Raw genomic sequence first — 11,843 nt, forward strand, 5'->3', positions numbered from 1 at the left:
GGGACGCGGGATCTTTAGTTGTGTCCTATGAGATCTAGTTTTCTGACCACGGATCGAACCCAGTACCCATGGGAGCACTGGGAGCATGGAGTCTTGCCACTGGACCACCAAGGAAGTCCGTCTACTGTTGTTAAATAATGCTAACTAAATGGAGAAACGTTAAGAACAATGTTGTTTTGTTTTTTTCTAATACCTATACAGCTTTCTGTTTATGTATGTGGAAAGAAAAAAGTGAAAGTGTTAGTCACTCAGTCGTGTCCAACTCTTTGTGATACCATGGACTGTAGTCCATCAGTCTCCTCTGTCCATGGAATTCTCCAAGTGGGTATCTGGAATCTATGGTAAAGATTTTTGGTTTTTTTACTAAGCTGAATTTGTTGGGTTTTTTTTTAGATATATTTTAATGATCCTTAAACCAAGACCACTGCAAGATTTGACGGCAGTCTTGGATTTTTGCCACAGTCTTGAGAAGGCAACTTAAATTGGTTTTTGTGTTGCTTTTATTTCTTTTTGAATCATTGGCAGGAAATAAAAGGGAGATTGCTTGAGGTCAAACTTTCTTCCCAAGATAAACTATATTGTTGCTGAAAAATATTGCTTCCATAAAGTGAAAAAAAGCACAGACTTGTCACAGAAATGTAGTTAGCATCATGTAACTGGAGACACTTAAGTTTCTTAGATTACTGAAAAGATGTCAACAGTTTCTAAAAGTCTGAATTTCCAAGGTTCAAGAAAGCCACTTTGCTTCATGGTCCAAAGAGGGACCTTGATAGAGTAATAGAGTTGAAAGGGTCATGTTCCCAATTCCTGTTCTGCCACCAGATACTTATTGACTCTTTTGTTTCCTTCTTTTACAATTAAAGACGCAGGTCAGTACTTATATTTTTCCTGCTGTGACTGTGTCACCCGTTTCATTGTATACCCTCCTCCCAAGTGCACAAGTGGTCCACAGTCTGGCCTCTGTGTATTAGTTTTATTTTTGTTGTACCTCCTCTTCAGGAAGCTTTCCTGAGGGTAAGAAAATAAAAGACTGTTGCTGTTGTTGTTGCTAAGTCATATCTAACTCTTTGCAGCTCCATGGACTGCAGCTTACCAGACCTCCTTGTCCTTCACCATCTCCCTGAGTTCTCCCAAATTCATGTCCAAAAGGCTACTACATAGCAATACAATTTTTTCCTCTGTAATTTATTAAACATAATTTTCAAATTATTATCACTAAACACTCACCTGTGGCCATGTTAAACTCAGAGCTTGGAATAGCCTTTAGTTCCTCCCAGATCCCTCTCATTTCTTTTTCTCAGTTTTTGTTTCCCAAAACTATTGCCTTTTCTTACTATACAAACAGTGTTGATTTTTCCAGCAGGCCTAATGAAATGTGTAGTTCCTCTTACATGTTCTCAGCGAATTCCACTTGGTGACTACAAATTTATTTCCCAAGTGCTTAAAGGTTAAAGATAAGTCTGTGACTGGGAAGTGCAGTAAAATTAATTTACAACCTGAAACAACCATTTTATTATTTTTGTCAATGCTGTGTGGCATGCTGCAAGATCTTATTGCAAAACCAAGGACTGAACCAGTGCCCCTTGCATTGGCAGCACAGTGCCTTAACTGTGTACCACCAGGGATATCCCACAACTTTATATCATTGAATCTAGTGCACCATCAATTGTAAGGTGCACCATCTTGTTAAGTATCAGGAAGAAAGAAAAAAAAAATTCTCTCAGTGAAATCATGAAACATCAATGGTAAGATACATTCCAATTTTTAAAATGTTTAAAATGCTCAGAAATGTCATGGAATCTATGAATTATGGTAATCATATTTGTTTTCCAACTAAATAATTTGCAGCACCGTATCCAAGAAAAAAAAAATATAGGCATGAGCATGATGGGCTTCTCAGGTGGGACTAGTGGTAAAGAACCTGACTGCCAGTGCAGGGATGTAAAAGTTACTAGTTTGATCCTGGGTTGGAAAGACCCCCTGGAGGAAGGCATGGCAACCTACTCTAGTATTCTTGCCTAGAATACTGGACAGAGGAGCCTGGTGGGCTACAGTCCATGGAGTCACAAAGAGTCGGACACGACTGAGTGACTTAGCACGCACAAATGAGCATGATAGTTCCTGAACTCAACTGTTCATTGGAGATACCTGGGGATTTCTGGATCCCTCTTGAAGAAAGCGGAATCAGAATACTGGAGGATGGGTCCAAAGAATGCATAAACTAAATCAGCCAACACGTTAAAAAACTCTCCCCACTTTGTTAGGGTGGTCATCTGTATTGGGAGCTATCAAGACAGAGGAACCCTATCTGATAATATGTTTGTTATCGCTATTGCACTGTTGCAGTTTGCTAATCTCCAGAACCAGCAAAAGAGAATGTTTATGGAAGAGTTATCCGATTGTTGCTTGTTTTTTCTCTTCTATAAGGAGAAAATGGATTGATGGACTAATGCTGTTTATATTTTCAAAAACTGAGAGTGTGAATTCTATTAGTACTGAAATGATTCTTAACAAAAAGTGCAAGCAAGTACTGAGTAGAGAGGTTGGTATTTTAGAAAAGAATCAGTTGATCACAAGAACCATAAGGTATGTTTAATACTAAACTAAGCTATTTTTTCTTTTTTAATTTTTCAAGTAAGATTATGAGATTAGTATATCATAAGTGCAGAAAGGCATTTGACAAGCTTCCTGTGATATCCTTGAGGATGTGATGATGAAATACATACCATAAGATTAACTGAATTCATCTCAAGCTTGGTCAAAAAAATGAAACAAGTTTCTGTCCTTGACCCTATCTTATTTATCTTTTTAACAAATGGTTTGATTGAAGACATATAATAACGCATTTGTTCAATTTGAACTGTGACCAAAGTTGGTAGAGCTCACTAGCACTATAATCAATCAAACTAAGATCTTGTCATGCTGGGACATTTGGGAAAAAATTAATTTAAAAACTATGATCTCTCTCTCTCTTTTTTGGTTAAAATATATAATTTGAACAGATACAGTATATGTACAGTGGAGACATCTGAAAAATTTCTGAGCATTTTAGTTGATCTGAAAGTGAAAGTTGCTCAGTCGTGTCTGATTCTTCGATACCCCATGGGCTGGAACCTGCCAGTCATCTCTGTCCATGGAATTCTCCAGGCAAGTATATTGGCATAGGTAGCCATTCTTTTATTCAGGGGACCTTCTCAACCCAGGGATTGAACCTATATCTCCTGCACTGCAGGCAGATTTTTTAACATCTAGCTACCAGGGAAGCTCACTTGACCCGAAGTTTATCATGATTTTAAAGTGTAACATAACTGTTGAAAAGCTAAAAAGATTAGCCTGCTGCAGGGAAACTCACCAGCTCTCTTAATGGAATAACTTTCTAATTCTTCAGGCTTGGCAATGGACAGAGGGGCTCCAGATAGGGAGTGCTGCTGGACTTCACAACTCTTCTCTTACCTTAAAGAGATTGCTCTGGCACCAACAAGCTGTACCCCCATCTGTCCTTATTCTAGCACAAGCCATAATTTAAGGCTCCAGGGAACTGGAGACAGTTTCTACCCAAAGACTATCATAAATAATTAGTCTCCAGGATTGGCTCTTCTCAGAAAACAGAACTCTGGCTCTCCCCAGGGCTCCCTCATGTGACCTCCTGCCTAGCCATAGCATTGTTTCTCCTTGCTAACCACCCATTTGCCTCTTCAACCAAGAGCCCTCTGAACCCTTCAGAAAGACCCAAAGTGGAACAAGGAAGATGGTCCATCTATTTTTCATTGTAAATTTTCTTCCATGTTGTAATTCTATTCCCAGAATGTTTCTATTCCATGGATTTTTGACACTGGAATTTCATTACCATGAGACCCCAATGTCTACTCATGTGATTGGTATGACAGTATACTTTGGCATTAATAGGACAATTATGTCGTATCACATTAGTCCAGTATTAGGATGAGATACACACATATGGACAGAGAAGTCCTTTCCATCAAACCATATCATTACCTAAATTAAGAAATAAGTTCTCTGATTTTTGCAGTATACCCAATTTTGAATGCTAATTTCAATTCTGCACATCAAAAAAGAAAAACCTCGACAATCTGCTGTGTTTCCCAAAGAAGGAGCTCAGGTCGAAGAAATTGAGAACAATGTGCACACTGCTATATTAAAAATTCATAACCAACAAGGACTTACTGTATAGCACAGGGAACTCTGCTCAATGTTATGTGGTAGCCTGGATGGGAGGGGAGTTTGGAGGGGAATGGATACCTGTAAACATATGGCTGAGACCCTTTGTGATCCACATGAAACTATCACAACAATGTTAATTGGCTATTCTCCAATATAAAATAAAAAGTTAAAACAGAGACACTTTGAACTGTGTGTCCCCAAAAAGGAGACCAGGTTGAAGAAATAGGGAAAATGTAGCTTACAGAGTAAAACAGAAAGATACGGTAGCTCTCTCTGAATTCCATTTATATGAAGAAGCATGTGAAAGATGTCCTAATAGTATAATTTTTATGACTCCTTATGACGCAAAGATTTTTCATTCTCTGACTTGTTCTATGTCATTCCGGACAGATGTACCAAGATGACTGAGTACAAGATACAAGGAAGCTGACTTGGGTTCAATATAATTAAAAATAAAAACTCTCAAATTCCTAAAACTGCTCCTATAAAAAAGACCACCTTATGATGTGTTCTGTTTTTAGACTATCAAAAGAATTCCCCTGGAAGGAATGCTAGTTAGTAAGTGGTTAATAGATAAGGGTCTGTAGCTCAATGACTTGGTTCAAATACCAGCTCTACCACTTACTACAGGTAACCTTGGTTATGTTATTCCAACTCTGTTTCTCTATTTCTTTTTTTTTCAAGTATCACAATGTTTATTGATAGATACAAGTATATAAAATCAGGGCATGAACATGACTTGATAAATTAAGTAGACTTAATTTCAATACTATAATAAGAGGGACCAATTCAAATTCTCACCATTTGTTTCACACCCACAAAGACCACTTCAAGGGCATTTATGATCTCTCAAAACTGATCAGTTTTGTGCGAGTAAACCATGTTTCTTTTAAAAAGACTTGTGCACTTGCCCAGGCTCAAGGATATTAAAATCTAGCACATAAAGCCCATTACTAGAGGTAGAAATACAGGCAATATACTATTAGGGCAACAATCATCAATTACAGTTAAGAATTTTTCTGTAACCACCAAATGGATAATCAAATATTGCAACAACTCAAGTATTACTGAGCAAAGTGCATTTCTACAGTATTCATTGTTGCTATTCAGTTTTCTAACTTAAAACAGCCTATGATAACTGGCAGCAAAGAAGGCCCTTGCAATAGACTGCCTCTGCTTGAGAACTTATGATGTAATTATCGCATGCTGCTAATATACTATCTAAACATTAAAGATACTCCTAAAATATTTGATGGTAGACTATGATTAAGACATTACACTACAAAAAAACCTTATGCAGAAGGAAATCCTAACTGATGTGCTTCTGCTTTTAAATATTGTGAAATATTGTGAAATATTATGAAATAAATATTGTGAAAACATTACAGCGGAATGAATTTTCGCAGTGGTTAGGTCAAATGCAGTTACATCATAGCAACAGCATGTTTTGCACAATTTAAGGCTTTGGCTGGTTCTTTTAGTCGGCTTCTTCCTCTGATTCTTCTTCTTCAGCAGTTTCTAGCCAGGTTAGCCACTGATTCACCTGGAACAAAGCCTTGCCTTTCCCTGGAAACTCTTGGGTTATATCTTTTTTCCAAGCCAAGAAAGCTTCTTCTTCAATAATTTTCATGTCATAGAAGTGAACAAAAAAGCGGAGTAACATGCCTTTTGGGAAGTTGCTGTTGTAGCAGTGCACCTGAAGAGCATAGAAGGCACTAACTTGTAGATCAACATGATCATGAAGGAATTTCTGCATTACTGGCTTGAAGGAAAGAAGCAGTTGTTTTTCCTGCTCTAACTGTTCTTTGGAAGGAACAGAGGAAGAATCTGTTTCATCACTGGGTGGGTTTACTTCACTAGAAATGTACTGTAAGAAGCTAGTCATTAAGATGTTCACAAATCCTTTATCTACATGAAGTTCGGGAGAGATGTTATCTTTAATCCATTTATATATGGTTTGAGGGGATGGGTCCAACTTTATTTGCTTCAACAGTTCCTTCTCCAATTTGAGAAGTGGGAATAAGAAACTCAGTCCCTTTCCTTCCAAGATCTCCAACATGCGGTCCTTATTTTGATCAATTTCTGGGAGCATTTTCTGCATATTGACCTTGCTTTGTTGGAAAAGCTCTGTTAACCATTCTCGATCTTGTAATTTAGCTAACTGCTGAAGACAAAGTAAGAAGAGAGGAAAATGGGTGCCACTTTCCAGTGGTTGAGCTAGTTCTGAAATGCTCAACAGCTCCGAAATGATAGCACGAGCTGCAAACTGTGCTAAATATGATTTCACCAAGGGGATGTCAACCTCCAGTTTGGGGCACTGGTCCAATACATTCAGGAAAGTCTGCATGAAGTTGTCACTTGTGGCTATCCCTTCCTATTTGAGTAAACTGATCAAAGAACTTGCTTTTTCTTTATCTTCATCACTTCTATCCAGTGACAGGATGATTACTTTGCTTAACATCTCAGGAAGGGTTTAGGAGCTCTCATCTCTCTTAAACCATTGACAGCTTCATTTGCATTCCCATTATTCAGACATTCTTTTGCATTCCAGTCCCCTATAATGAAAAGGACATCTTTTTTGGGTGTAAGTTCTAGAAGGTCTTGTAGGTCTTCATAGAACCGTTCAACTTCAGCTTCTTCGGCATTACTGGTCGGGGCATAGGCTTGGATCACCCTGATATTGAATGGTTTGCCTTGGAAACGAACAGAGATCATTCTGTCGTTTTTGAGATTGCATCCAAGTACTGCCTTTCGGACTCTTTTGTTGACCATGATGGCTAATCCATTTCTTCTAAGGGAACCCTGCCCACAGTAGTAGATATAATGGTCATCTGAGTTAAATTCACCCATTCCAGTCCATCTGAGTTCGCTGATTCCTAGAATGTCAACGTTCACTCTTGCCATCTCCTGTTTGACCTCTTCCAATTTGCCTTGATTCATGGACCTAACATTCCAGGTTCCTATGCAATATTGCCCTTTACAGCATCGGACTTTGCGTCTATCACCAGTCACATCCACAGCTGGGTATCGTTTTTGCTTTGGCTCCATCCCGTCATTCTTTCTGGAGTTATTTCTCCACTGATCTCCAGTAGCATATTGGGCACTTGCTGACCAGGGAGTTCATCTTTCAGTGTCCTATCTTTTTGCCTTTTCATACTGTTCATGGGGTTCTCAAGGCAAGAATACTGAAGTGGTTTGCCATGCCCTTCTCCAGTGGAACACATTCTGTCAGACCACTCCACCATGACCCATCCGTCTTGGGTGGCCCCACACGGCATGGCTTAGTTTCATCGAGATAGACAAGGCTGTGGTTCGTGTGATCAGATTAGCTAGTTTTCTGTAATTTTAGTTTCAATGTGTCTGCCGTCTGATGCCCTCTTGCAACACTTACCATCTTACTTGGGTTTCTCTTACCTTGGACGTGGGGTATTTCTTCACAGCTGCTCCAGCAAACTGCATAACAGGCAAATTTGGCCTTGGAGAACAGAATGAAGCAGGACAAAGGCTAATAGAGTTTTGCTAAGAGAATGCACTGGTCATAGCAAACACCCTCTTCCAACAACACAAAAGAAGACTCTACACATGGACATCACCAGATGGTCAACACCGAAATCAGATTGATTATATTCTTTGCAGCCAAAGATGGAGAAGCTCTACACAGTCAGCAACAACAAGACTGGGAACAGACTGTGGCTCAGATCATGAACTGCTTATTGCCAAATTCAGACTTAAATTGAAGAAAGTAGGGAAAACCAGTAGTCCATTCAGGTATGACCTAGATCAAATCCCTTATGAGTATACAGTAGAAGTGACAAATAGATTTAAGGGACTAGATCTGATAGACAGGGTGCCTGATGAACTATGGACAGAGGTTCGTGACATTGTACAGGAGACAGGGATCAAGACAATCCCCATGGAAAAGAAATGCAAAAAAGCAAAATGGCTGTCTGAGGAGGCCTTACAGATAGCTGGGAAGAGAAGAGAAGCGAAAAGCAAAGGAGAAAAGGAAAGATATTCCCATCTGAATGCAGAGTTCCAAAGAATAGCAAGGAGAGATAAGAAAGCCTTCCTCAGCAATCAGTGCAAAGAAATAGAGGAAAACAACAGATTGGGAAAGACTAGAGATCTCTTCAAGAAAATTAGAGATACCAAGGGAACATTTCATGCAAAGATGGGCTCGATAAAGGACAGAAATGGTATGGACCTAACAGAAGCAGAAGATATTAAGAAGAGGTGGCAAGAATACACAGAAGAGCTGTACAAAAAAGATCTTCACAACCCAGATAATCACGATGGTGTGATCACTCACCTAGAGCCAGACATCCTGGAATGTGAAGTCAAGTGGGCCTTAGAAAGCATCACTACAAACAAAGCTAGTGGAGGTGACGGAATTCCAGTTGAGCTATTTCAAATCCTGAAAGATGATGCTGTGAAAGTGCTGCACTCAATATGCCAGCAAATTTGGAAAACTCAGCAGTGGCCACAGGACTGGAAAAGGTCAGTTTTCGTTCCAATCCCAAAGAAAGGCAATGCCAAAGAATGCTCAAACTACCACACAATTGCACTCATCTCACACACTAGTAAAGTAATGCTTAAAATTCTCCAAGCCAGGCTTCAGCAATACGTGAACTGTGAACTTCCAGATGTTCAAGCTGGTTTTAGAAAAGGCAAAGGAACCAGAGATCAAATTGCCAACATCCGCTGGATCATCGAAAAAGCAAGAAAGTACCAGAAAAACATCTATTTCTGCTTTATTGACTATGCCAAAGCCTTTGACTGTGTGGATCGCAATAAACGGTGGAAAATTCTGAAAGAGATGGGCATACCAGACCATCTGACCTGTCTCTTGAGAAACCTGTATGCAGGTCAGGAAGCAACAGTTAGAACTGGACATGGAACAACAGACTGGTTCCAAATAGGAAAAGGAGTACGTCAAGGCTGTATATTGTCACCCTGCTTATTTAACTTCTATGCAGAGTACATCATGAGAAACGCTGGGCTGGAAGAAACACAAGCTGGAATCAAGATTGCCGGGAGAAATATCAATAACCTCAGATATGCAGATGACACCACCCTTATGGCAGAAAGCGAAGAAGAACTAAAGAGCCTCTTGATGAAAGTGAAAGAGGAGAGTGAAAAAGTTGGCTTAAAGCTCAATGTTCAGAAAACTAAGATCATGGCATCTGGTCCCATCACTTCATGGGAAATAGATGGGGAAACAGTGGAAACAGTGTCAGACTTTATTTTGGGGGGCTCCAAAATCACTGCAGATGGTGATTGCAGCCATGAAATTAAAAGACGCTTACTCCTTGGAAGGAAGTTTATGGCCAACCTAGCTGGCATATTTAAAAGCAGAGACATTACTTTGCCAACAAAAGTCCGTCTAGTCAAGGCTATGGTTTTTCCAGTGGTCATGTATGGATGTGAGAGTTGGACGGTGAAGAAAGCTGAGCACCGAAGAATTGATGCTTTTGAACTGTGGTGTTGGAGAAGACTCTTGAGAGTCCCTTGGACTGCGAGGAGATCCAATCAATCCATCCTAAAAGAGATCAGTCCTGGGTGTTCATTGGAAGGACTGATGTTGAAGCTGAAACTCCAATACCCTGGCCACCTCATGCGAAGAGTTGACTCATTGGAAAAGCCCCTAATGCTGGGTATGACTGGGGGCTGGAAGAGAAGGGGACGACAGAGGATGAGATGGTTGGATGGCATCACCGACTCAATGGACATGGGCTTGGGTGGACTCCGGTAGTTGGTGGTGGACAGAGAGCCCTGGCGTGGTGCAATTCATGGGGTCGCGAAGAGTCGGACACGACTGAGTGACTGAACTGAACTGAACTATTCAGGTATTCAGTTACAACAGTTTCCGTTAGTTTAAGCAGTTCTTCCTTTGATGGTGGTGGCTTTTTACTGGTCTTGGCAGGCTTTTCCTGGATAAGTGGTGGATTAGTTTTGAGACCAAGCTGAGGTGTCTGTCCCAGAGGTGGCGTTTGAGTGCGTGGTGGTTGTGCACTAGGAGGAATCACAGTTATCTGGGGCTGAAGCTTTGACACTTGATTTTTATTCATTAGGAAAGACTGAGCAGGCCTCAAGCTAATCTGGCTTTTCATAAACTTGCCTCCCATGTCCCCAAACTGCGACTGTGTGGGAGGCACATGTGTCCCCCATGGCCATTGAAGAGCTGATTTGAACAATGGCGCCCCATGGTGGGTGAAAATCTCTCCTGGATAACTCCTGGACCAGTACCAATTCCGCTTCCTGGCATTTGTCCAAACATATCAGGAAGTCCTCCAAGTGGGTTCCTATCCATTTTCATCCTGGGTGGCATAAACGTTCCCTCCAGAAAGAAGTCACTTCTCATGCCTTGAGCCATAGGAGCAGGAATAAACACTCCTAGATCTTTTACTGCATCTTGACGGATTTGATTGATCATCTTTGGTCCATTGTCAAGAAAAGCTTTGCGAGGAACCCAACGGTGTTCTCACAACTTGACGGTATCCTGCAGCAGGAAACGAATCCTCGCCGGCAACTCCTTACTTAACATCAAGGAGCACATTTGGGCAAAGTACCGATCCCTTAAGGACTTGGCTCGTTCATGGTCTAATCTAGGTCCCACTGTCCTCATTATCTGACAGAGGCACTCCAAATCCTCTCCCATATCTTTGAGTTGGACTTCTCTTCTTTTTTTCCAAAAGTGTTTTGATGCACTTATGAAGGATAGATTCACGAATAAGATCAAGCTTTCCAAGTTCTCCAATGAATTTGATATTCCGCAACATCTTGATCTTGGCAATAGCTCTCTGTTCCTCCTCCTCAGGGAGGAGCGGATTTTCATGCTTATCATAGACATCAACATTTCTGGTTCGGTTTTCAAATTCATCTTGTAATTTGGAAATTAGGAGGCGTCTGAATGTTGTGCTTTGCTTCTGTCCTGGTTGACCCTCTGCTGCTGGGCCATCAAAGTTTGCTGCATCTTCTGCCAATCGCAGACATAGCTGAGCATACAGTGAGCTATACTTTGGCTCTTCTAGGGCTTTGTCCACAATCAGCAGTATGACCCCTTTAAGGATGAGTTTAGACTCTACACTCATATTGAGGAGCTCAAGGCATAGCTTGTCAAACTTCTCAGGAGTAAGCTTATTTAATATGCCTCTTACTTTCCTGAAGATTGCATCATGTCGTTCTTTTTCACTTGCGGAATTGTTTGCTGCGGAGTTGTCATCTCGTCTAGTGCTTCGTGCAGGAATCCATTTCCGAGCGTTTTGCCCTGGGGTTTTCCCCAGGAACTCGCTGTTGCCAGCAGTCTTGGGATAGTGCTGAGGTGCACCGCTACTTCCTCCTCCGCCCGAAGAAGCACTGAAACGAGAAGCACCCCCTTCTGCGATCGCACTCTCCACTTTGGCGGCTTGACAACGAAGACTCTTCAAAAGAATAATATTAATGGATGGGGTGGGGAGGGAAGAGGATGGGACAAATGGAAAACCTTCACCGAGAACTCAGCAGCTGCCACCGCAGCTGCCTCCTCAGGATCCGGTCTTCGGGGAGGGGAAGGGAAGGGGAAGGGGAACGGAAAACAAAAAAGGGGGAGGGAAGGGGGAGAAAGGAGTTGGAACCGGCTTGAAACGGTTCAGAAGAGTCGCTGCTGCAGCCACCACCCGATA

At 41.1% G+C, this 11,843-nt stretch overlaps 1 protein-coding gene across 1 annotated transcript; it reads right to left on the reverse strand.

Moving 5' to 3' along the window:
• Positions 1 to 5,631: 5,631 nt before the first annotated feature.
• On the reverse strand, positions 5,632 to 11,505 carry LOC145523586 (eukaryotic translation initiation factor 4 gamma 2-like). Its single transcript, XM_081534142.1, is given in 5 exon segments — positions 5,632 to 6,654; positions 6,657 to 6,719; positions 10,022 to 10,339; positions 10,342 to 10,855; positions 10,857 to 11,505. Coding segments are annotated over 5 exon segments (2,307 nt in total). The 5' UTR covers positions 11,274 to 11,505; the 3' UTR covers positions 5,632 to 5,659.
• Positions 11,506 to 11,843: the final 338 nt, after the last annotated feature.

Source organism: Giraffa tippelskirchi, chromosome 10, assembly GCF_054371585.1.
Source record: "Giraffa tippelskirchi isolate mGirTip1 chromosome 10, T2T-mGirTip1v1.2.pri, whole genome shotgun sequence".
Lineage (NCBI taxonomy): Eukaryota > Metazoa > Chordata > Mammalia > Artiodactyla > Giraffidae > Giraffa > Giraffa tippelskirchi.